The sequence below is a fragment of the Aotus nancymaae genome, unplaced genomic scaffold (assembly GCF_030222135.1).
Source record: "Aotus nancymaae isolate 86718 unplaced genomic scaffold, 86718_ANA_hifiasm-v0.15.2.pri h1tg000040l, whole genome shotgun sequence".
Taxonomy (NCBI): domain Eukaryota; kingdom Metazoa; phylum Chordata; class Mammalia; order Primates; family Aotidae; genus Aotus; species Aotus nancymaae.
The window spans coordinates 9,416,195-9,442,589 of NW_026988454.1; the positions used below are offsets into that span (position 1 = coordinate 9,416,195).

The 26,395-nt window shown below is 47.0% G+C and overlaps 1 protein-coding gene across 6 annotated transcripts in view; it reads right to left on the reverse strand.

The window, feature by feature from the left end:
* Window positions 1–10,969: 10,969 nt before the first annotated feature.
* The window catches only part of TULP4 (TUB like protein 4), a 294,657-nt gene continuing 279,231 nt past the window's right edge, over window positions 10,970–26,395 (reverse strand). For 5 of the 6 annotated variants that reach the window (XM_064360504.1, XM_064360501.1, XM_064360503.1 and 2 more), the window contains 5 exons: window positions 25,292–25,436; window positions 24,123–24,216; window positions 20,189–20,332; window positions 14,573–17,076; window positions 10,970–12,312 (listed from right to left, as the gene is read on the reverse strand). In XM_064360504.1, coding sequence (XP_064216574.1) covers window positions 12,196–12,312; window positions 14,573–17,076; window positions 20,189–20,332; window positions 24,123–24,216; window positions 25,292–25,436 — 3,004 coding nt within the window. In that variant the 3' untranslated portion in view covers window positions 10,970–12,195. The remainder of the gene's footprint in view (window positions 12,313–14,572; window positions 17,077–20,188; window positions 20,333–24,122; window positions 24,217–25,291; window positions 25,437–26,395) is intronic. The other variant, XM_064360505.1, reaches the window with a different exon arrangement.

A 26,395-nucleotide genomic window follows, 5' to 3' on the forward strand; every position in this document is an offset into this window, starting at 1 on the left:
CCGATTACAGTCATAGGTTGGCTGCGAGACAACGTTTGGCAAAAATCAACAAAAGCATTAGCTATTAAGTCTGGCTATATGGAGTTCTAAGAAAGAGTATTGTGTATTTTGTTACTATAATTGTGTACTACACATCCTGTGTATCAGTACAGTTTACAATGCTCACGTCAGGTGTATTTATTCATTCCGAGTTTGTACGTTTCTGGAGAGCTGGTTGTTAGCTGTTTACCAGCACACCACTGCACTTGCCAATTGATAACCCTCAGCTGAAAGTATTGTTCTCCTGAACAGGGCACGAGAAGGGGACGGAGCCCAGACAACAGTGAGCACTGCACGGGAATCAGAGATCGCTGCACGGGGACTAGGGGAGATGCTGTTTATCCAGCAGCAAGGGCGTGGGCAGGCTGGATAATTTAAATGTGAATACAAAGAAGGCTGAGTTCTGGTCAAGGAGCCATTTACGTTTTATACTCACCACCTTCTATCGCGAGGCTCGCTGGCATTGGTTTTTGTTCATTTCCACAAACATACAACAAAAAGATTCTCCAGATAATCTTCAGGAACCTGACCCTTGGGCCTGGACAAAATGAACCCATCTTCGGAGCGTCATCTCCATCATGGGAAGTTGACTGCAAATGAGAAAGGAAGTTAACAGCCAAGGTCGGAGCAGGCGCTGCCACGTGGCCTCACCCGGGCTCCTCTGTGACTCATTCCCTGGAAGGGAGGCTGCTATCTGAGGTGCTGGCTTCTAGCCAGCAACTTGGGAGCGCTTCTCAAGGAGGGGCTGCATCCTCGTGGCTCTGAGATTCGCTCCTGACTCTTTTTCAGCACACCCTGCTTGAATTAGAGGAATGTCGCTTAGGATTTTCTATCTCAGGTTTTCCCATCACTTAACTGGGACCAAACCTTTGTAGGGGAGGAAAAATTTCTTTTCCTCATCCATCACCAGGGGCATGGCTGGGAGCCCCTATCAACATGAGAAAACCATACAAATTTTATTTAATATAGCCATGCACCTCATAAAGATGCTTCAGTCAACAACAGACCGAATATACGATAATGGTCCCATATGATTATAATACTGTATTTTACTTGTACCTTTCCTATGTTTAGATACACAGATACTTACTGTTGAGTTTCAGTCACCTGCAGTGTTCAGCACAGTGGCGTGCTGGGCAGGCTTGCAGCCTGGAAGCAATCAGCGGGCCCACAGAGTCAGGTGTGCAGCAGGTCGTGCCTCTAGGTCTGTGTAAGTGTCCCCTGTGAAGTTCCCACAGTGAGAAAATGGCCTAGCGATGCATTTCTCAGGACATCTCACATCGTTCAGTGATGCAAGTTTTACATCACATGGGAACCTTCAGAAATAAGAACCCAAAGAAACGGACACCTGTTTTTTTGTCTGTTTTGTGATGGAGTCTTGCTCTGTCGCCCAGGCTGGAGTGCAGTGGTGCAATCTCAGCTCACTGCAACCTCTGCCTCCTGGTTTCAAGTGATTCTCCTGCCTCAGTCTCCCAAGTAGCTGGGATTATAGGCGTGTGCCACCACTCACAGCTAATTTTTGTATTTTTAGTAGAAATGGGGTTTCACCATGTTGGCCAGGCTGGTCTTAAATTTCTAACCTCAAGTGATCCGCCCACCTCAGCCTCCCAAAGTGCTGGGATTACAGACGTGAGCCACTGTGTCCGGCTGACACCTGTGTATTTTTACACTGCTAAGTCTGATGAAGAAGTGGACAGGTATGAAGGACACCTGGACAAAGGGGATGTGATCCGTGGAGAATAAGCTGGGGGACTCCGCAGTGCCCATTTGTGCAGGTTCTTCTCTGTGCCCCTACACTTCCTAGAAACAGCTGCTCTATGCGCTGAAGAATACGAAGCCATCCAATGTGAAGTGCCGGCTCATTCTTTGAACCGGCAAAGAGAATGGAGAGTTCCTCTCCTCTGGGGACAGGGAGGACACCTGTGGAATGAGGGTCCTGGGCCTGCTGCAGCGGCCAGGGGGTGAGGGGAAGGTGAGAGTGACCTTCCTGCTTCTGTTGTTTCCACATTCTGGGGTGGTGTGTCCTGAACCCCGTCACCTAGAACAAGCTGCACTGTGGTTTGTGAACCTGTTACCATGGAGTTGGCTGTGGGTGTCATCTTCACCTTTGCTTTATTTTTTGAAAGTACAGGTATCCAAATAGAAAGAATGGAAAGCCATCCATTCTCGCCATTTAGATGGGAGAAAACCTTGGCTAATGAGATGATGTTTAGCTGTGTCTCTACAGGTACTGAGGATTTTTTAAAAAGTACCAGGCTCCAGCTGGGCGTGGTGGCTCACACCTGTAATCCCAGCACTTTGGGAGGCTGAGGCAGGCAGATCATGAGGTCAAGAGATCAGGACCATCCTGGCCAACTTGGTGAAACCCTGTCTCTACTAAAAATACAAAAATTAGCTGAGCATGGTGGTGCACACCTGTAGTCCCAGCTACTTGGGAGGCTGAGGCAGGAGAATCTCTTGAACCCAAGGTTGCAGTGAGCCGAGATCATGCCGCTGCACTCCAGCCTGGGCAACAGAGCAAGCTCTGTCTCAAAAAAGAAAAATGAAAAGCGAAATGAGATAGGCCAAGTTAGCAGAGCCAGAGACATGGCCACCAGCTCACTGTGGTTCGGTTGAGGTGCCTGTGCAGCTCTCACAGTCAGCATAGAGGACAAGGTCAGGAACGGGACAGAGGAGCCAGGCTTTTGCTGCTTCTGGCCGCCTAGCAGGCAGACTCTAAGCAGCGGGCTACATGGAGGCACCAAGCAGGTCCGGGCTGTGTGACGTTCTCAAGAGGCTGGTTTGGTCTGGTCTGACCCATCTGCTCTTCCTGGTAGCCATTTGTGGAGAAGTATGGGCTCTGTCTTCCACAAAGTCTGTTGTGCCCATTCTCCCGCCATCCTCCCAGGAGCTCAGCTTGGCTTACACCAGCACCTGCTGGCAAGTGTGGGTGTTAGAAAACGAGAATGTTTACAAGTTCATCCTGTGGGAGGAAGCTCTAGATGCAAGGGTGAGACCCGCTGGAGTGCAGCACATGGGAACAGATGGGCTGGGGGCGTGAGGCTGACTCCACACGGCCTAAGATGGGCCAGGGATCCTGAGGGTTTCACGAGCTGAACGCTCTGCGGCTTTTAGAGAAACTTCCCTTCCCAAGCCACCTGAATCTGTAAGGTCATCAAAGGAACCACTCAGCGATGAAGAGATTTTTCTTCCATCAATGCAGGAAATGGGAACTAGGCCAGAGCTGGTTATTCTAAAGGGGGATGAAGGCAATCTCTTTCTATTAGAGGAATGTTTTCTCTCAAGTTTTTTTTTTTTTTTTTTTTTTGACAGAGTTTCGCTCTTGATGCTCAGGTTGGATGCAATAGTGCAATCTCAGCTCACCGCAACCTCTGCTTCCCAGGTGCAAGCGATTCTCCTGCCTCAGCCTCCCGAGTAGCTGGGATTACAGGCATGCACCACTATGCCCAGCTAATTTTGTATTTTTAGTAGAGATGGGGTTTCTCGATGTTGGTCAGGCTCGTCTCGAACTCCCAACCTCAGATGATCCACCTGCCTCGGCCTCCCAAAATGCTGGGATTACAGGCGTGAGCCACTGCGCCCGGCCTTCTCTCAAGTTTTGTAACAAAGGAAACTGATAAGAAACTGGTGAGAAACCACAATTCTGGGACAGAAGAGGCTCCTGCAGTCAGAAGCAGGTGCTTGAGGAAGGCAGGAAGTGGGACTCAGAGGACCCCATGGGCTCAAGCACAGAAAGAAGTTCATCACGTGAGGGTGTCTTCTCATCATAGGGGCTGGGGGTGCATGCATGTGACACCATGTACTGTGGTGTCTGGCCTGCCTGCCTTTTTACTGGGGAGAGAAAGAAAATATAACACTGGCCAAGCCCCAGTTTCAGTGACCCCAGACACTGAAATGAAAGAAAATGCCCCTGCTACTGGGTGAAAGTGCAAGATTCTGATCAGGGGTTCCTAGAAGACCCTCAAGGTAACACAGGAGATACTGAGTTGATTCATGTGAAAAGAGGAACCACAGACCAGATGAGCCGGAGGATGAACCAACAGGAGACACAGAGACTCTCGGTTCCCAGGACAGAAGGGGAATGGATCAGGGCTGGGCACGTCTCTACTTTTGGAGAAGAGTGGAAAGAGGAAGCACTAGGTTCTTTCTGTCCGTACCCTCAGGGTTGAAGACAGTGGGAGATGGCTGGCAGAACTGGGAGAAGGCAACGTGACTGGCCTTTATCATCCAAGCTCCCCGCTCTTTCCTGAGATGAGAGCTATCCCGAAGCTGTACCTCCAGTGAGAATGCTGCGTAATCACCGGGTGCAGGAAGAGCCTGGGAGCCAGCCAGAGCTAAGTGGCAAATGGGATGCCAGGATTCCTAACAGTGACCTGGAAGAATGCACGGGCAGGTCAGAGGGCAAAGAGCAAGATGCTCTGCGAGCTGTCTGTATGCTGTCCTGAGTGGTGGTTGAAGCTTAAGAAATTCCTATGACTGCCGGGCATGTGGCTCATGCCTGTAACCCCAGCACTTTGGGATGCTGAGGCAGGTGAATCACCTGAGGTTGGGAGTTCGAGACCAGCCTAACATGTTGAAACCCCATCTCTACTAAAAATATAAAATTAGCCGGGCATGGGCCAGGCACAGTGGCTCACCCCTGTAATTCCAGCACTTTAGGAGGACAAGGCGGGCAGATCACCTGAGGTTGGGAGTTCGGGACCAGCCTGACCAATATGGTGAAACCCCGTGTGTACTGAAAGTACAAAACTAGCTGGGTATGGTGGCACAGGCCTGTAATCCCAGCTACTTGGGAGGCTGAGGCAGGAAAATTGCTTGAACCTGGGAGGCAGAGGTTGCAGTGAGCCAAGATCGTGCCATTGCACTCCAGCTTGGGTGACAAGAGCAAAACTCCATCTCAAAAAAAAAAAAAAATTAGCCGATCATGGTGGTATGTCTGTAATCCCAGCTACTTGGGAGGTTATGGCAGGAGAATCACTTGAACCTGGGAGGGGGAGGTTGCACTGAGTTGAGATAGTGCCACTGCACTCCAGCCTGGGCAACAAGAGCAAAACTCTAAAAAAAAGAAAGAAAAAAGAAAACCCTATGACTTATCTGTCCTTAAGACAAACTCAGTAATTCTCTTTTATAGTTTTCTACTCCCCAAAGAGCATTTACCTTGCCTCAACAGTGAGTTTCAAAGAAAAGGTCTTGAAACTTCACTGAAGGTTGCCATTGTCACTCAAGAAAAGCATGGAGAGAGGAGGCGTTTACATCCTTTGCAGCACAGGGGACACACACCTTGTCGGGGGAAGTGATGGAGGATGCAGGAGACCCAGGAGGAAAGCAGATGGGGCCCCTTTCCACACCTAATGCCCGGTTCCCACTGGGGCCTGTTCCACGCTGGGGCACCTTCTTTACTTGAAGCGATCGCTCTGACAGAAACTCTGAAGTGAGTTCAAAGAATGAGCCGGCACTTCACATGGATGGCTTCGTATTCAGCGCATAGAGCAGCTGTTTCTAGGAAGTATAGGGAAACAAATCCACACAGACTGGCTCCTTTGTGAAGCCTGGGTGAGTATTAAAGCCAGTGAGCTGAATGTTCACTCTTTCCAGAATTCAATAACAAAGGCACACCTCTCATTCTATAAAGTGGATGAGCTCACCTGATGAGGGGGAGGGGGGCCCATCTATCATACTTGCTTTCATGGAAGACGACTAAGTGTAAGTAGCCCATAGCTCATCACAGGCAAATCATTACCACACACCAGAGTGAGAAGCTGGGAATAAACCAGGTTTATTCATTAATGTGACCCAGAAATCTTGGATTCTGTTTCAGGATTGTTTTTTGTCTGTGGAATCCAGAAATCATTGCAACCTCTCAGTGCTTCAATTTTCTTCTGAAAGAAAGCGTGGCAAAAGGTATCCACTTCATAATGGAGTTGAGATTTCATGCGACAGTTATTTCTCTTCTCTATCAACTCAGTATCTCCTGTGTTACCTTGAGGGTCTTCTAGGAACCATTGATCAGAACCTTGCACTTTCACACAGCAGCAGGGGCATTTTCTTTCATTTCAGTGGCTGAGGTCACTGAAACTTGGGCTTGGCCAGTGTTGTATTTTCTTTCTCTCCCCAGTAAAAAGGCAGGCAGGCCATGACAGTTGTTTCTATTCTATATAGCACCTGATCTTTAGGTGCTATATAAAATCAGAAATTATGTATCTTTCATCCTTGGAAAACTACAATGGAATCTCTGTGCAACAGTTATTTCTCTTCTATAGTGAGTTTGGGGCCTAGGCTAGGAGAGCAAAATTGATTCCTTATTCTTTGAAAAACACCAAAAAGGTAGTTCCGTGAATGTACACGTGCACGATCACAGATAAACCTCCCATGGTCACAGGGAACTTCAGGGCAGAGAAAGGAGGCTCACTCAGCACTCAGGAGTAACAACAGTTAACAGTTACATCAGCACTTAGAGTTGAATTGCTTAAAACCTAGGTTTAAGTTTCCTACAAAGTCATAAAGGTGTTATTGGCACCTCTGATCTTTAGGTGCTATACAGATGCATTTTTAATCAAGTCCGCTTTTAAAAAGCCATGAAAAACCAATCGTAAACCAGATCACCAAGAAGACAGCACAATCTCTGACTTCCCCAAGTGGGCAACACAATGACCAAGATCTCCGGGTCTCGAGTTGCTGCTGCTGGCAGTTTCCGAGGGACCCAGGAAGCAACTGGAGGGTCGGGAGGTCATGCCGATGGAGGGAGGTGATTTCTCCTCAAAAGGCTCAAGAATTCTGCACACATTTTTTTTTTGTTTTGATCTGCAAAATTTTATTAAGCAATAGCTGGACAACTCTTACAACTTCAAATTATCAAGAAAAAAATAAGGAGATTAATCCATCTCAATCATAAAGACAGAAAATAACTTGGACAAACCACATCGTTTTGAATGCAAACCATTAATGCCTTCTAGAATATCTCCCGCACAATCTAATACACAAAGTACTAAGAAGAGAGGCAAAGAAGGACGAGCTCATTAAAACGCATCTGGGAATCGCAACAGATCTTGCTTGGAAAGTAAAACAAAGCAGGATGCTGAATTAAAAAACCAACAAACCAACACTGGAGGAACTGAGGTGCACAAGCAGTGCACGCCACTGGCGAGGTCTGGACACGAACATGCTGGTGGTCTAGTTTGGTCTGGGACCTATGCACCTGCATCGCGCACTTACGGTTAAAAAAAAAAAAAGGGAAAAGAAAATGCCAGTAGTAATAAACTCAGAAATTATGTCCAAATTTACAGTACCAAAATAATGTATTTATAAACAAATGCAAAAACAATACCCCTTTGGTAAATAATACAATGCCTTTTCAAACGCATAACCCATGCTTTTCTACAACACGAAAAGATTTTTATCTACAATAAACAACAAGATCTTAGAACCCCACCCCTCCCCTTAAAAAGAACTGTAAACAGAAAATATAGGTACAAGTAAAGTTACACAAAAATTGCACAAAGCCAAAGAAAATGGAAAGAAAGTAAGCCACAACCCATCAGAGTTTTATCAGCCAGAGGTAAGGAATCACACAAATGCTGAAGAGTTCTGAGTTGTGTGCAGATCCCAGGAACTCAAACGACATTTTGGACACGTTTTTGTCTCCACTAACTTTGCTTAAAACCACTGACTTGGCCAAGTGATACAGGCCCATAGCGACACCATGGACTCCTTCTCCACAGCTGCGGGGCAAAACTTTCCTTTTCAAGACACCTTTTGAATTTGAAGACTGTGTAACACAGCAGAGCACACTCAGGAATCTGAGGTGGCCTAGGTATATATATTCCTGTGGTTTTGGGGACAAGCAGTGATTTATTTCAGGGCTATTCTCATGGACGTCCAGCTGAGCAGGACACACCTGTGGAGACTCCTGTCTTACCAGAATACACAGAAGAAGAATCAGTACTTCTGTGTATTCTATGAGGACAAACATTTAGAGGTGCACTTTCTAAAGATATAACTTTAAATGCACTGATTTATATTCAGTACATAGCTCATTAACACAGGAAAAGAAATATTTCTCCACACAAAGGCAATGTTGTGAAATCTACTTCCCATGGAAAGTGGAATGATGAGACTGTTGAGTGTGGCACTCTTAGGCTGTTAGGGCTGGAAGGGCGTGTAGAGGGTCGTCCAGGTTGCCCCTTTCATTTCACAAATGGAGGACTAGCCAGCCGCAGGGACTTGCCCAAGATCACCCTCCAACCTTGTGGCAGAGCAGGCTTGACCCTGGGGTTTCCTGACTTTTTGCTATGATTACCAAATGAACATAACGCGTTATTCCAGGTCCTTGTGGGACACTTCGACAAGGGAGCAATGAGTATGGATAAAAAGATGAGCCTGCGAAATCCTTTGACTTATGCTGCCATTAGAGCTTTGAGATTCTCCTGCTTCTTTGGCCCCAGTTTTTCTCAGGATATACATTCAATAGGTATACTGTACACAAATCTGTGCCTTTGGTTTGATGAGCTTAGAGCTAAAACAATTTTAGAATTGGTTATATTTAATATGCCACACTTCCCTCAAAAAGTCATAGATTCTTTATACAGTTAACCTTTTACTGGACTGTTTTTAAATTTAGGGATTCATTGAGGTATCTTGATATTCATAACTATTAATAGACATAACATTTTTGGAAATCTCTTGCATAAAGTATTAATTTTAGTAGTATTTAGTCAACAGACTGACTGAAGGAAAGCACAGTTGAAAACAAGACCACCACCATTAACTGAAAAGTTACCCTACCGCGCAGCCCGCAGCTTACGTCTGCCTTGGCACAGGAGGGCAGCTCGTCCTTCAGGCCCCTGGCTAGAGGGGAGGTGAGCAGTGGCTGCCGGGTCACTCCGGCACAAACTCATGTGCACCAAACATCAGAGACAGAAGCCTGTGCCTCCAAGTTGGGAAAATGCCTTTTGAGGAGTGAGCTAGGAATTCAGAAGCTTAGTTAATTATTTGCTTAAAAAAATCCATTTTTTTCTTCTCACATATATTTGTAGCTTTCATTTCAAGGATTTCCCCTTATATTTGCTCTTATTAAACAAGCTCTAATATGGGCTTTTTTCAGGGTCCTTATACCTCAGAAACAATTAGAATACAAAACGTGAAGCTTATGACTTAATAATTCCTTCCTCTGCTACTCTCATCCTAAAAGATCTCCCCTTTTCATTTCAGATTAACCTTTATTTTTAAATAAAAATAAAAGTTTCAAAAGAAGAGAGAATATTATTTGAGTGTTATCTCAAAGAAACAGTCTCCTTTGTAAATAATAACACAAAATTAAAAAAAGATTTTTAAACTATAGAAATTTTTTTCCCAATTAGAAGTTACAAATTGGCCGGGCGCGGTGGCTCAAGCCTGTAATCCCAGCACTTTGGGAGGCCGAGACGGGTGGATCACGAGGTCAAGAGATCGAGACCATCCTGGTCAACATGGTGAAACCCCGTCTCTACTAATACAAAAAAAATTAGCTGGGCATGGTGGCGCGTGCCTGTAATCCCAGCTACTCAGGAGGCTGAGGCAGGAGAATTGCCTGAACCCAGGAGGTGGAGGTTGCGGTGAGCCGTGATCGCGCCATTGCACTCCAGCCTGGGTAACGAGCGAAACTCCGCCTCAAAAAAAAAAAAAAAAAGAAGTTACAAATTGTCCAGCAAAAAACCTATCAGCCGGGTGTGGTGGCTCACGCCTGTAATCCCAGCATTTTGGTAGGGCGAGGTGGGCAGATCACCTGAGGTCAGGAGTTCGATACCAGCCTGGCCAACATGGTGAAACCCCGTCTCTACTAAAAATATAAAAAAAAAAATTAGCCAGGTGTGGTGGCAGGTACCTGTAACCCCAGCTACTTGGGAGGCTGAGACAAGAGAATCGTTTGAACCTGGGAGTCGGAGGTGGCGGTGAGCAGAGATTGTGCCACTGCACTCCAGCTTGGGTGACCGAGTGGGACTGCGTCTCAGAAAAACAAAAAAAAACTTCTATCATATCCTTTTTATTTCTTGCAGCAAAATATACTGCGACCAAGTAAGTTGTTACAAAGATACTGTTTTTCTAAATAAATAATTAAATGGGCACAACTCACCAAAACATAACAACAAAATAATTCCTAAGAACACCATGAAAAGCAAGATAAATAATTATCTCTTAGACAATAAAACAGGGGACTTGTATTTAAATTATCTGACAGGCTATAACCAATATTGCACAACTAATAATAAGCACTGAAACACCATACCAAGCAACAGAAACTCATATAAAAGAATTAATTCTGATAACATTGCTAAATTTGTTCTGGAAGAATGAACCCACTAAAAATATCAGGTCCAATACTTTTAAATACAGAATGGGAAACTCTGGTATTAGATGGGAGTTGTTCTCTGCCATATGAGAAGCCTCGTCAGTATGTCTTTGGGGTTTGGAGAGAATCATGAATGATGTCATGTCATCTTGTTCTGGGAAAAAAAATGGGCCAGTTTCTTTTCTCATTTTTAAACCACAACAGCAGATTAAAACACCTTTTAAATTTGAAACTACTTTTCTGTAGCATCTCCTACTTGTCTGTTTCCAGATAAAATCCAAATTTAGAACCCAATGCCAGCAGACAGTGCCTGTGCTCCTCCACAGCAGGCCCAGGAGAGGGGCCTGGTCCGAAACGACGCTGAACTGAAAAACAAAGCAACAAAAACAAGACTGGGTTCTGTCATCAGGGCTTGAACACCGCCCACGTGTTCTCACGGGGAGGAGGAAGTGGGAAGAGAGATTCTAGGTAGTTTTTTTTTTTTTACAATTAACAAAGTGTGATCAACCAACTACCTAGATACTACAATTTTAACAATGTTTTCTCAGTGGTTTGGTTCCTTAGTAAACAGTCTGTACAGTTAATAAACAACTTTTTTTCTTAGAGAAAATCATGAAAATTTTGTCAAAGATTTTAATACCCTGGTAAATACTTAAAATTTGTTTTTGTTACGTTTCTAATTTGATAGAAAGCATTTGTGGTCAACTGAATTTTAACGTAGCCAAGAGGAGAAAAGGAGGGGTTTCCAATCAAGCATCGTCCACACTTTTAGAATAGGAAGGCCTAGAACAGGATATCTAACGGGAAAGATCATGTTTACAGAAATGTGTTCCAGATTAAAAAATAAAAGGGGCAGAGAGAGTAGAGGCTTTCTCAGCATGTGGGGATCTAGCGACTCCCACCACATTATTTGAGAAAACTGCTACCACTACCACAGGCCAGGATCTTCCCATTTTTGTCTCTTACCTTTTCCAAAAACCAGTCATACTGAATGATCATCACTGATCCTACGAAACTTAGATGATGAAACTAGTGGAGTCTTTCAATGTAAACATCCTCAGAAGAGGAGTGTAGCCCTTGTACCGCTGCTACAGGTCACACGCTGAGTCACACCGCTGTCTGCAGAGGGATGCGAACCTGTGCACTCGTACAGTGCCTTCTTCACCTTCGTCCTCTCCCCAACATCCTCAATGAGCAAATCTCATTTCTACCTGGTGAGAACCCCTGTTAAGAGCCTACTTTGTCAGTCCAACAAAGTGCATCTGCCCAAATGCCCTTTGTTAATTAAGTCACCTTTTGGGGAGTAACACAGTTAGTGTAAATTAAATGCCATCCCCACCCTGTCCCCTAAGAACCTGTATCTTCGGGATTTTTGGCTGCGTTTTGTAAAAGCTTTTTGCTTTTACACTAGTGGTGATGTCAGAGGAGTAACAAAGGCTAAATGTCGTAGAGAATGCACAATAATGCATCCTCCCTATGTCTAAAAGAATAGCAGGCTATAAGGCAGTCTGTCTTCATTCTGAAGGGCCCGGTGGAGCATTACCACAGCCAAGCTACATTTCCTGAAAGAACATCAGGTGTCTGGCACTCTTTGCTTCCAAATGCCACTGAAATGAAACAAGAAAAAAGAACAGACAATAAAAGGTAATAAAGCCCAACCAAATAAGCGACGACCACAGGTCAGCGCCCTCTCCTGGGCCTGCTGGGCTTTTCCAGTTTCACTGTTGGCTTCTGGTCCTCCCAGGCATCCGGCCCCTTGAGGGCTCCTCTGGCATCTCCCAAGACCTCTTCCAAAGGCTCTCTGCATCTCTCTCCTCCCCACAACTGTCTGTTCATTTGAGGCGCTGAGTCACGTTGGCCAGGGCGACTGCAAAGGCCTGCACGGCTGAGAATGGGTACTGGAAGTCTAGAATGTATGCGTTGCCATCAATCCGTCCAAACTGCATCACCTGGAGGAGGGCAGGGGAAGCAAAGACACTAAAGAACAAGGTGGGCAAGGCGACAGCTGGGTCTGCACGGCTCTGACGGAAGCAGACAGCACAGTCTATGAGATGCTTTTGCTAACAAAAGTGACTCTGAATCTGGTGAAGCTTCTAGATTGAACTCCAAGTTTGTAGGAAATAAGGAGACTGAGGAACATGGTAACACAATGGAGACAGTGAGCAAGGTTCAGAAAGTGGGGACAATGGCCTCCAGCTCCTTCCATGAAAAGTTACCTGTGGGCATCCAACGTTTGGGTGACGGGCACACTAGAAGCCCACCCCCCATTATGCATGTAAGGTCCATGTAACAAGCACATGTACCCCTGAATTTAAAAGAAAAACAAAATGTGGGGAATGCTACAGGCCAAATGAAGTGGTTTCTTCACCTAGGGAGTGGAAAGAAGAAAAGCAGAAAGAAGCTCCAGCAGGCCAGAGGCTCCAGAAGAGAAGCGGCATGGCCATTGTCCAACACTGCTGCCTCGGGGAGGGACCTGCGGCCACCTCCTCACCAGCTCCTGTGCCCATATCCCGACAGGTGCCACGCCCTAGCACACGGGCCACACTCATCACCCCTGGTCCCCCCACCTCTGTGTGCTCCACAGCGGCGGGGACTCTGTCTTCCTCACTGCCCTGACTCCAGTACTATAGTAGGGGTCAACAAACTTTCTGAGCGGCTGATAATAAGTAGTATTTTAGGCTTTGTGGGTCATATGGTTTTTACCACAATCCTCAGCTCTGCTGTTGTCCGGCCAAAACAGCCAGGGATGATACTTAGGTGAATGAGTGTGGCTGTGCTGCAATAAAACTTTGTTTACAAAAAGAGGCGGCCGGCCGGATTGGCCCAAGGGCCAGTTTGCCAACCCCTGGGCTTAAGAGTATTGCCAGACACACAGCAGGTTCCCAGTAACATTTATTGAGTGAATTAATGAAAATATGAATTTAAATAGAGAGGGGAAGGGAATTTGCAGGATGGTGAAGGACGGGAGCTGGCAGCAGGACAGAGCAAGCCTTCCGGGCTAGAGTAGGAAGAGCTAAGGACCCAATGTGTTCAGCTGCACCACGAGTATTCATCTGGTCTGAGAACTGGGGAATGACTTCCCTATACAGAGAAATACGCAAACGAGCAAACAGTCAGAAAACAGGCAGTTAGTATGTCCAGGGGAAGAAAAGTATGCAAAAAAGGAAATGTAGCTAAGCCAATACGTGGGTCCAACTGACTGGCATAACAAGGTAGCCAGTGACCACTGATTTAATAGAGAAGGAAAAGCGTCATACTTGTTTGTGTGTTTGCGTGCATAGGGTGAGCAAAACTAAACCTCACACTCCTTAGGAAGTCACCATCTGATGCCAAAAAGGGAAAAGTCAATAAATAGAAGTAGAAACATCCTTTACAAATGTGATGGCAGGCCAGGCGCGGTGGCTCACACCTGTAATCCCAACCTTATGAGAGGCTGAGGCAGGAGGATTGCCTGGAGCCCAGGAGTTTGACACCAGCTTGGGCAACATAGTCAGACCCCCATCTCTAAAAATATATATATAAATAAAATTAGCTGTAGTCCCAGCTACTTGGGAGGCTGAGACAGAAGAATTGCTTGAACCTGGGAGGTGGAGGTTGCAGTGAGCCGAGATCATGCCACTGCACTCCAGCCTGGGTGACAAAGACTCTGTCTCAAAAAATATATATATATATATATATATGTGTGTATATATATATATATATGTATGTATATATGTATATATATAATTAGTTGGGTGTGATGGTACACACTTGATGTCTCAGCAGCCTGGGAGGCTGAGATGGGAGGACTGCTTGAGACCAGGAGGTTGTGATTGTGCCACTGCACTCCAGCCTGGGTGACAGATCAAGACCCTGTTTCTCAAAAACAAATATGATGGCAAACCCCAGAGAAACCCAGAGTTGGAAGCAGCCGCCTCTGGGAGGGCAGGCAAGGTGAGTGGTGGGGCGGGCGGAGACAGCTCGTTTTCTTCACAGGTCTCGTACAATCATTTGACTTTAAATACTCAATCTATGCATGACTTACATTAAAAATACAAGACAGCAGTGGGCACACTAAAAATCATAACCCCATGAGCTCCACCTAAGAGGTATTTGTTGTTTTCCACACTTCCCCATTTGGCCTTTTGAAAAACGCTCCTTGAAGGCTGAAGCACTGATGGCCTTCACCTCCTGGGCCCACAGTGCCACCCGGTCTGAGGTCTGTCTTACCTGCCGCCCCTCTAACTCGATCTGGAAGTTCTTGGCAGACTCCTGGGTCACCCGCCCCCCGAAGTCCAGCTGGTAGACCTGGGTGGCCTCGTTCCACAGCGGCTGCTTGTTGGCCATCACATACACGAAGCCTTGGCTGCCCAGCCGCCCGTCCTCCTTCTCACTGGCCCGCCGGCACTTGGCCTCCTCCAGCTCACCGGCAGCCCTTGGAGCACGCTTGCTCTTCCAGCCTTTCCTGCTGCCCTGGCTCTGGTTCATGAGCTCATCCCCGCTGATGAACAGCTCAGGCTCGCTCTCGGAGCTGTCCTGGAACTCGTTTGTCTTATTCAACTTCTTTGACTTCATTTGGTCTTTCTGACTCTTCACTTTCTTCTTCTCTCTCCCCAGGTGTGGGCTGGAGATAAGGGAATTAAAGTCACTCAAAGTCCTAGCTTCCTTCTTCACTTTGCCTTCAGTGATGGCCTGTACGCTTCCTTCCTCTGCTCGACTGTCTAGGCGTTTCCGGTTCTTCTTTCCAAATTTTTCCGTCCGCTGGGGGACCGGGCTTTCAGTCAGGGAGAGGACTTCCTGGAAGTTGTCCGCGGTCTCTACCATCACCTCTGTGCCCATGTGGCTCTGGAGGTCAGCAGGTGGTGGGGACACAAGGGGCTTCTCCACCACCAAGTGTGGCTTTGCGGGGAGCGTGCCCTGGAGGTTCTGCACGGGCGGGCAGGCGCTGTAGGAACTCCATGGGTGCAAGGCGACAGGTGGCAGCTGTAAACTAGAGCACGTGCTGCTTCCTGGGTACATGGGGGGCAGGGTGCAATACGAGAGGCTGGGTGGGTACACTGGCTGAAGGACCACAGAAGGCTCCTGTTGTGCAAACTGTGTTGGGGACAGGGCGTCTTTGGGAGAGCAGGGAGCCTGCACTCCGGGCAAAGGGGGGTTGTTATAGCTTCCTGGATACGGCACTCCCATCCCATAGCCTGTTTGGAAAGTGGCAGTGGGGCTGGCGGGAGACTTGGGGGAGATGAAGGGCACTCGAGACACGTCCAGGTGCTGGCCCTGACTCAGCATCAGAGGGGACAGTTTTAAGGGGTTGGGCCCTGAAGTCTGTGCTGTCCTTTCCTGAGGAACCCAAACGTCCTCACCCAGCATGGGGTCCCACTGGTAAGGGGGTGGCCGTTTCAGGGTGACAGCAGCTTCAGGCAGGGGGGGATGCCTCAGGGGCTTCTCAAGCGGACAGTGCTGGGACAGGGCCTCGTCCTCTGTGAAGGCGGAGTTGACGTAATCGGTGCGGTCGCGGGCGCTGTCGGGCGGGCTCAGGAGGCTGTAGGAGGACTGTGAGGCCAACGGGGAGGCGCTGGCGGTATGGGCCAAGGCAGCTCCGGACTGCGAGCCAGGCCCTGTGCCACTGCACTGGCTGCAGGTGTACAGGGCAGTTGGGGGCCGCGCTGGGAGCTGTGTCACCACCCCCCCGGACCCACCCTTGGGCTTGGCCAGGGGCTGCAGGGGGGCCCGCGGGCTATCGGCCAGCTGGGCCATCTTGAGTGCAGCCTCACGGTTGTTCCTCCGCAGGGTAGCGTGGATGAGGCTATTGTCGGACCTCTGGGCAGCCCCCCGCCCCTGGGCAAGCTGGCTGGCAATTTCAGGATATGGGGGTGGGTCCCCGGCGGGGATGGAGTAGCGAGGGATGGTCAGGCGGTTCAGGGTGGCACTAGTGCAGGGCTGGGGGACCTTCTTCTCAGTGGCTGTGAGCCTCAAGGTGGCAGAGCTGCCCGGGCCGGGGAGGGTGTAGGTGTTCTGGGAGCACAGCATCCGGGTGCGAGGCCGGCACACCTCCTCCACGTTGCCACTGCTGTCGAAGGTGGTGATCCTCTCATAGCCCAGGGGTGTCTGGTAGTGCACTGACGTAGGGTAGAGGGAGAAGTCGCCCTTCTTCAAGCACACATCCACTGGGGGCTGTGGGGGCGGTAGAGGAGGTGGGGGTGCTGCTGTGGTGGGGGCGGCAGGGATGATTCCTGGGTACGGGGGTGGAGGGTTCATCTTTGTCACCTGGACCTCCTGGGGGGCACTAAAGACCACTGCGTCTCCCTCAGTCGCCAGCTGTGGTGGTGGCCGCAGGGCCTTGGCTGACTTCTGCAGGTGTTCGTGGTCTCGGTCTCCATGGCCCACCGTGGACAGCTGCATGGGCCCCTGCGGTGGTGGGGGAGGCAGGGACAGTGGAGGGGGGTTCTGAATGATGCGGCCCATTTCCACACTTCCGAAAATCACCTGTCCAGGGTTGGAGTACCGGTTGGAGACTGGGTACTGGGTGGCACTGTCACCTGCATGTTCTGCTGCCCCTACAGCTGTCGTCTGGTTGGTCAGAACATCTAGCTGCACGTTCTGATTGGCCAGTAGGGACTGCACCAGCCCTATGCTCTGCGTTGGGGACATAGCCTGAGCCGAGCTGTGGATCGGTGCAATAGGGATGTTCACGGTACAGGGTGGGCTGCTCTCAGGGACACCAGATGCTCCTGTCACTGGAAGAAAATTAGAAAAAGGAACTGCTTACAAAAACACTACCATTAAACCGGGTCAGGATAAGCAACACATCTGGGACTCATCCACTCTCCTTCTGTATACAAAATGCAGTTGCCAGAGACTGAGACATGTCTGCTTGGGGAAAGCTGGCCTGCTCACACAAGTAAGCTGGGTTCTGCAGGGCAGCCTGCTGCTGCCTGTTAGCTAAGGGTACTGTCAGAGCTTTCCAACTAACTCACTTTTAACCTTCTGAACTTGACACCAGTGCCTCAATGGCACCATCACAGATAACTACATGTCTGAAAAAGCTTTTTACTGATGATATTTATAAAATACACACCCTTTCAGGCAAGAAGAGGGTAATGGTACAGGGAGAACCTCTACTGAGGACTCACAGTGCCTAGGTAATAGGTCTATTCATGATTATGGGATGGATAACGTGGAAAGTATCACGCAACAGATGTGTATAAGAAATGTTTGTACATTAGGTTTCTGTAAATAGAGCCATGTAAAATGTAGTAGAAAAAACAATGAAAAGAATCTTCTAGTGAATCTGAGTATCACATGAAGGATCATTTCCTAATTTTTTTTTTTTTTTTTAGACAGAGTCTTGCTCTGTTGCTCAGGCTGGAGTACAGTGGCTCGATCTCGGCTCACTGCAACCTCCACCTCCCGGGTTCAAGCGATTCTCTTGCCTCAGCCTCCCCAGTAGCTGGGACTACAGGCATGTGCCACCACGCCCAGCTAATTTTTGAATTTTTAGTAGAGACGGGGTTTTGCCATGTTGGCCAGGCTGGTCCTGAACTCCTGACTCAGGTGATCCGCCCGCCTCGGCCTCCCAAAGTGCTGGGACTACAGGTGTGAGCCGCTGTGCCCGGCCTTTATCTGCTTTTTAGCATTTCAAACAGTATGTTAAGGTAGAGCCATACTGAATTAAACCCTGTAAATATATCCTCCTTGTACACAGTGGGAGTTTAACAGAGCATGCATCTGAACAGCAATCTACAGACAGGTGCTCAGAGCCACTGTCTGCACTGCCCTGTTTAAAGTGCCCATTGAGCACTCTGCAATTGGCTCCTCTAGGCCCTTTGTGCTACTCTGTGGCTTTTTGCTCAGAGAAAACTGCCACTAATGCAGAAATCGAAGGCATGGTGTAAGTACTAGGTGGCAGCCAGTCTATGATTAGGAAATGTGACTTAACAGGTGAACTGTGAAAGCTAGCTGACTTTCCATCAAAAGAACTACAGTATCAAGCCAGTTAGTTTGTCACAAGCTAAGCTGGCCCTTCCTTGGGGTCTCCTAGTGAGACATATAACTCTCCTCTGGCTGCACAAATTTGGGTCTGTCTCAGGTTTCCTATCACTCCTGTTCAGATCCCTCTTCCAGAAGCTCTCTCATCTGTATAAAACACTGACGGCAGGCATCTTCCCCTTTAAGGAAGAAGAGTCTCTTTGCTGAGTCACCATCATTAAATGTAATCCCTGAGACAATATGTTCCCTGCTCTCATTGGGAAGCACAGACAATAACGATAGTGGCATCAGCTAAACTTTGGAGAGAGCTGTGTTAGTTGCATTTTGGGAGAACAGGGAAAGTGTTGGGGGAGAGTTTAAAAGTACTTCTAATTCCAAGATTCTGAAATAGCAGGGGATGCACTAGAAAGCTCAGGTATGGGAGGCTTCACCAAATTACAGGTATTTATGTGGTTGTAAATTGGCCTGTTAGGACCACATAAGCCTAGGACATTTGCTCACCCACGCAGGAGAGGTATACCATCAGAGAACCAAGATGGCCATTGTTGGAAAGTGCAGTAGAAATCAGACTGGGCTGTGAGAGAGGTAAACAACTCCCTCAAGTTCAGAGCCCAAGTGAGGAGCAGGGCCTGAGCTGGAATGTGTGGCCCTCTATGTCCACTGTGAGGACCAGTCCCTCTGGCCACAAACGTCCAGATACTGGAGAAGTTGTGGTCCATGTCAGGGTTCTCCTAGCTCAGAAACCAGGGACTTCCAGAGCTCTGCTTGATTGGAAGTAGAGGAGTCTGTGTATCTAGAAAATCTCAGGTGGACTTTTACTTAGAAAAAACAAGTTGTTTTCAAGTACCCTATAGCAATTGAAAATAGTTACACACAGCTAACTGGCAGACTAATTTGGAAGTCACTACAATCTACTAATTGAAATAAAATCCCCCCCGCCCCACCGGCTGGGAAACACATTAACTTAAGACGCTATAGATATCGATATTTACCATTTGAAAACTGGAATTTAAAAATCGTATACCAGATTTTTTTTTTTTTTTTTTTTGAGACAGAGTTTCGCTCTTGTTACCCAGGCTGGAGTGCAATGGCGCCATCTCGATTCATCGCAACCTCCGCTTCCTGGGTTCAGGCAATTCTCCTGCCTCAGCCTCCTGAGTAGCTGGGATTACAGGCACGCGCCACCATGCCCAGCTTATTTTTTGTATTTTTAGTAGAGACGGGGTTTCACCATGTTGACCAGGATGGTCTCGATCTCTTGACCTCGTGATCCACCCGCCTCGGCTTCCCAAAGTGTTGGGATTACAGGCGTGAGCAACCGCGCCTGGCCCCCGTATACCAGATTTTATCTTGAACTCAGGCCAGGTCCCTGTGCACTGAGACATGCACATTATGGCGGAAGAAAGGTGGTTACAGGTAAAGGGTTTTGTGTCTTGGACACAGGGCAGATTTGAGAAACTGGGTTCTGTGGGTACCACGGGAATGCTGGAGTGAGACACTATCTCAGCAGGGGCTGAAAGGATGAAGGCTGACCTAGATCAATGAGATTGTCAGTTTTGATTTTATTTAGTTCTGATCAGTTCTGCAAACTTATCTTAATCCAGACACATGACTAAGAGGACAGCTATAAGGATAAAGTCAGATGTGAGAACTGGGACTCCCTCCTTCCAACACTGGTGCCAATCCATGACTTTTCTCCTGGGACCCACCAGCACATCTACCAACCTTACTGAGGCAGGAATACTTTTTCCAAACCCAGGGAGCAGGCAGAAATCCTCAGCAACTTACCACTCTGCCCCCCGACAGCACGATCCACTGATAGAGGGATCGTGACAAACAAGCTGATGTATGTGAACACACCTGGTAAATCATCTTCATCTTCACTGAAAACATTTGGGTTGAAGACAGGTAAATTAATATAGTCCATGGAAATTTTCCGAATTTCTGGGAGATAAATGGTCATCTGCCGCGGCTGGAGATGCAGGAGGCTGGTTTTATAGATTACTGGTGGGGAAAAAGAAGGGCACAATTAACAGAGACATGTGAGAGCAGAGCCAAAGTGTCAACAGAGTCATGGGAAGAAGAGAGGGCTGCAGTTTCCCTGCCATCAGAAAGCAGATCTGTGCAGGCAGGGCCCAGAGGCTCAGAGGAGCTCTCCATTTCTCCCTGGTACTCAACGCCGCCATACTAGCCATGGTTCGGGATTCAGTAACAGCATCTTCCTGGTCTAGCTTGGCCTCCTTGCCAATGGTTTGTCTACAGAACTACAAATTTCAAATGTTAAAAAAAAATTTTAGACACAAATCATTTCTTTTAGAATGAGCTAGAATATAAAAATATATTTTTTAAAACCTCATTTGCAATCAGAAGGATGATTGAATGGAAACAGTTGTGGCAACCAGAGTGCCAGAGAAGGGAAGCTTGGGCAACCAAGAAACTGTGTGAAAGCAATGTTGAGATGAGGGTGGCATAGTGTCACGTAGGAATAAAACGCAGCCTTTGTTTCAGCTGGAACCTTGGCTTACTGGCTTTCAATTTTAATCTAATCATCAGGATAGAGATTTACAGGGAATTTCCACACAGTTGTTTTTTTAAACCTCAAGATTTAATTTGATTAACAGGGACATTTAGGAGAAGGCCTAGATTGCAACTAAAATATTTAGAGGAAGAAAAATAAGTTTAAATATAATGAATCTGAATTTAAGTTTCACAGTAAAGTTGAGATGAAACTGCCCTGTGAATTTGCTTTTGTGTTCAAGAGTTTCCTGTGAGACAGGTAGCACACAGCTTCTTTATTCTAGCTCCATGGTGGTCACTTTGACACCGAGTGGCTGACCTGCAGCACGATCGCGGCACAGCAGGCATCCTTTGTCGAAGCCTCTTTGCAGGGTTGGCCCTCGGACTGGCTAAGGTGACTTTTCCTACCCAACAGTAGGAAAGGCCCTACGCATGTGTTTCTCTCTCTTCCCCATAAAGGAAAGAGAATATGAACTTTGGTTTAAAAATTCTGTGTGGTTCCATATGACTTAAGTGCTATTCTTTGTTGTTCACATGGACAAAGCAATTAAAAAAAAAAAATTCTAAGAGGGATTAAAAAAATCATATCAGTTATCTCCAGGAAAGAAAATTAGGTGGCTGATGGTGAGAATGAGAGAGATTTTTTACTGCATAAACTTCTGAATCTTTTGAATTTTGTAGAATCTACTGTTTATTGTTAAAATGCCAAAAATTCAAAATAAAAAAATTTCATGAGCCAGTTCTAACTGAAGGAAACAAATTATCCAACAAGGGGAATAGCACTCACTTTTTAAGTTCACTGGAGTGTCATATACTGTTTTTGAAAAGATCATTTAATAGGGTACCACCTACCTTCTAGAATCCAAGAGTTAATTTCTGTTCTCTAGTATTAATAGAAGCAAGTGGACAATTCTTTTAGCTTGACAAGATAGCTCTATGGACCAAAATGCTCTTTTTAAAAAGGTCAGGCTGGGCATGGTAGCTCACACCTGTAATCCCAGCACTTTGAGAGGCCAAGATCGGGGGATGGCTTGAGGCCAGGAGTTCAAGAGCAGCCTGGGCAAAATATTGAGGTCCTTTCTCTACCAAAAATTTTAAAAATGAGCTGGGCATAGTGGCACGTGCCTTGTCGATAGTCCTAGCTAGTACAGGCTGAGGTGGGAGAATCATTTAAGCGCAGGTGCTTGAGGCTGCAGCAAGCCATGATGGCACCACTGTACTCTAGCATGGGTGAAGAGCCAGACCTCCCCGCACCCCCAAAAAAGGCCAGCGTGTGTCTCAAAGGCTCTCACATGCTCTTATTTTAAGATTTTTACTGGCTTATTTGTGAACCTACTCAACATCCAAGAATGAAAAGACCCATTAAGTAAATTCTCACTTCCATTCCCTTTTTCAATATTTACCATAGGCAGATGGCTAAGTTCTCAGCTTATTGATGTGGGAATAATCATAAGAGTCAAACAGTGGTTATTAAAAATCAACCTTATCTATCAATAGGGCACTAATGAGTAACTGAACAACAGGCATTGTGGTCATCAGAGAGCTTCCGGGTTGTTGAAAATATTACGAGAAATTTGCATTATGTACAGGGATGGTCTATTGTGATTCCCTAAGTCAGTTTTATGTTTTACTTTTATTCCTCTTTTTCTTCGAGCTCAGAAACTTCAAATGAAAAACGCAAATGCAATGCTATTTAAAAAATCTCTGAGATGCCTCATAGCAATAGGTCTTTCTAACATCTGATCTGTAAGAATAATTTATTTTAAAGGATCTGTGTATGAGTTGTATGAAGCAACTCATACACAGATTCAGAATTTCTCAAAAACCATTTTTAGTAGGTTACGCAGAGCATGTTCGAAATGGAAGGCCGCAGCCCCCCGGCTGAACTAGCCTTGCAGAGAGAACGCGTACGGCGTGCAATGATTCAGCAACCGGGGAAGAGGCGGGGAGCAACACAGCTCCTCAACTCACACAGGGACCTCCCCAACAGAAAGAAGCTGCTCTGGAAGGACCTTCTGCCATTTTCATGTCATTGCTGTCTCTGAGTAAATATGACAAGGTACTGCAACTCGTCTGGGCAGGAGTGCAGATCAGAACACATGTTCGTGTTCTGGCCCAGCTTTCACTCCCGTTGCTCAGTTTTCCTCTATGTTTCAAACTTGTCATGGACAGGATATGTATCTGGTATTGAGAAATGAAATTTATAAAAATTTCCCACTAAGAATTGTACCAACAGTCAGCTAACATCTTATAGTCTCTAATGCTAATGCTTTCCTTTCCACTTCCAGTTTACCAAGAATCTGCAAACAGCAAAAGGCTTAGAAGTCAAAGTACCTAGAAATCGATGAGGGCAGTGATATAAATTTTTGCTATTTCTATCATTTTTATATTTTTATTGTTTTTTGTTTTGCTTTGTTTTGTTTTTTGGTGAGACAGAGTCTCGCTCTGTCGCCAGGCTGGAGTACAATGGCGTGATCTCAGCTCAATGCAACCTCCACCTTCCGGGTACAAGTGTTTCTCCTGCCTCAGCTTACCGAGGAGCTGGGATTACAGGTGCCCCCCACCATGCCCAGCTCTATTTTTCGTATTTTTAGTAGAGATGGGGTTTCACAGTGTTGGCCAGGATGGTCTTGATCTCTTGACCTCATGATCTGCTTGCCTCGGGCTTCCAAAGTGCTGGGATTACAGGTTTGAACCACCATGCCTGGCCTATTTCTATTGTTTTTATAAGTCAGGGCTTATATCAAAAAATAAAAATGCCACTGGTGACCAGGTACGGTAGCTCACACCTGTAATCCTAGCATTTTGGGAGGTTGAGGTGGGCAAATTGCTTGAGCTCAGGAGTTTGAGACCAGTATGGACAATGTCGTAAAACCCTGTCTCTATAAACGATACAAAAATTAGCCAAGTGTAGTAGCACGAACCTATAGTTCCAGCTACTTTGGGGGCTGAAGCAGGAGGATCACTTGATCCCAGGTCAAGGATGTAGTGAGTTGTGATTGTGTCACTGCACTCCAGCCTGGGCGAGACACTGTCTCAAAAATATAAAAAGATTTTTAAAAAACAAAATAAAATGCCACTGGCAAAAAGCCACTTTGAGTGAGAATTCTAATTTTTGTGAAATCATTGTGGCTGAAGTTAAAGTTTGGAGGTAAAATACCTACTAATCTTTTGCTGTCTTAAAAGCTCACCTTCTACTTTAAACCACTAAAGGTTGAAAGTGGACGTTTTCATTTGTTCCAACTAGGACAACGAGAGAACAGAACGTGATTTTTACCTGCACCGAGGTTGGTTGGCAGGAAAGCAGCCAAGCCCACAATCTTAAATTTGGTTCCCCAGATATTAGACGTGACCTGAGCAAGATAGTTGTGCTGTGGTGGGGGGGAAGAAAAGAACAAAGAAGAATCACAATCTATTTCCATATTTTCAATTGGTCACTTAGTAAGAATGTTAATATTTATTGCTTAACGAGCCATGAGTGTGCACTGCCAGAAACACCCCTTCCCTACCTCATCTACCATTTGCAAGATCAGAAGCTAACCAGGGCGGTCAGGCAGGCAGCAGTGAGTGGGGGCGCATCGAGCTGGGGCAAGGTGGGGCTGTGTCCCAGTATGTCCACAGGTGTATAATTTAAAGAGGCCTAGAAAGGGATCTAACTCTGAACCCACTTTTATCCTTGATATTTCTCCTGAAAACATCAGTTGCATTGATACTATTATGTCCTGAAACTACCCATCATCTGTTTTCTCATTCAATTAAATTTTAAAAAATTTAAGAAGTTATTATGCCCAAGGTATGTATGTGTGTGCATGCATGTGCATGCATGTGTATGTATGGAAGGGCAAAAAGAAAGATGGACAAAATATAGCCCTGCAAGGAGCTTATAACCTGATGGAGAAGATAAGTCTTATAATGACCTATATATAAAGAAGTCACTGAGCAATGTCATAAGGGAGTTCTACGCCAGGTGTGTTGGCCCCTCCTGGCTGAGCCAGGGCAGGAGACCTTCACAGCAGAGGTGGTGGTGGAGTTCTGTCTTGAAGCATGGGACAAAAACAAGGACGAGGAGGTGGGGTGGTGACAATCTAGGCAGGGCAAGACTTGGGGCAGGTGAAAAGCAGGTGTGGCTGCAGCACCTGGAGGGTGAGGGGCCACTGAGGGGCCAGGAGGGAAAGGCAGGCAGGGCTGGACTGTGGCAGCTGTGATGGAAGTGGGAGGTTGTCTCCCACAGTCACTGCAAGATCAGAACCAGCTGAGGGGCACAGGCAGAGGAGCCAGAGCTCCATTTGAGGGCAGCTCCTGAGGTAGCAGGCGGCCTGCAGGATGTGGAGCAGAGCTCAGAGGCCCATGGTGGCGGTGAGCAGGGCAGGCTGTGGGTAGAAAGGGGCCCTCCGGGCATAGCCCCCAGGAGGAGGACAGTGAGGCAGGGCAGCTGTGGGCTCCTACCTGAGTGATGTCTTCAAAAGGAAACTCTCTCCGAGTCAGGCTGGGCGAGCCCACAGAGGGCTTGCGCAGGGGCAACCGCGGGGACCGGGAGAGCTCCTGAGCAGCCCGGGGCAGCTTGGGGGACTTGCGGGCCTCAATGCTGATCCTGGGGAGGCAAGGCCAGGAGGGGTCAGGCACCCATGGCAGGAAAGGTGAGCATGGCCCTGACTCCAGCACTCCTTTTACTCTTCTGGACAGCCAGCCTGGGTGCTGGGCTCTCACCCTGCAGCCAGTGCCCTAATTTAACAAAGCTCTCCCTTGCTTTTGCTTTACAAATATGAGGAAAGAATGGCAACTATACATTGAATAATATACATTTTAAAATAGATTGAGAAACTGGGTGTGGTGGCACATGCCTGTAGCCCCAGCAGGAAGACTGCTTGAGCCCAGGAGTTCAAGGCTGCAGTGAGCTATAACTGCATCATTCCACTTGAGCCTGGGCAACAGAGCAAGACCTCATCTTGAAGTATACTGAGTATATACTGAAATGAGATCCAGCAATCCATTTGTGAGGAACTTAAAGAATTAACTGTCTTTCACTCTCTGCTGCCTTGGAGCAAGTGTGGCCTTCTGCAGAGGCCTGCGCAATCTGTCCTGGGAAAATGGCAGGTGGAACAAGTCATTTCTTACCCAAGGCCAGTGATTTTTAAAATTTCTTCTGCAACAGTGTGAATTTCAACAAATTTATCTAGCATTTCACCATCTGCAGTATTTAAATCAAATTATCAAGTTTTTCAGCTACTTTTTTTTGAGATAAAGTCTCACTCTGTCGCCCAGGCTGGAGTGCAGTGGCATGATCTTAGCTCACTGCAACCTCCACCTCCCAGGTTCAGGCAATTCTCCTGCCTCAGCCTCCTGAGTAGCTGGGATTACAGGCATGCACCACCATGCCCAGCTAATTTTTGTATTTTTAGTAGAGACGGGGTTCACCATGTTGGTCAAGGTGGTCTCGAACTCCTGAGCTCGTGATCTGCCCGTCTTGGCCTCCCAAAGTGCTGGGATTACAGGTGTGAGCCACTGCGCCCAGCCTCTGGCTACCTTTTGATCGGATGTTGTATCTCTGCT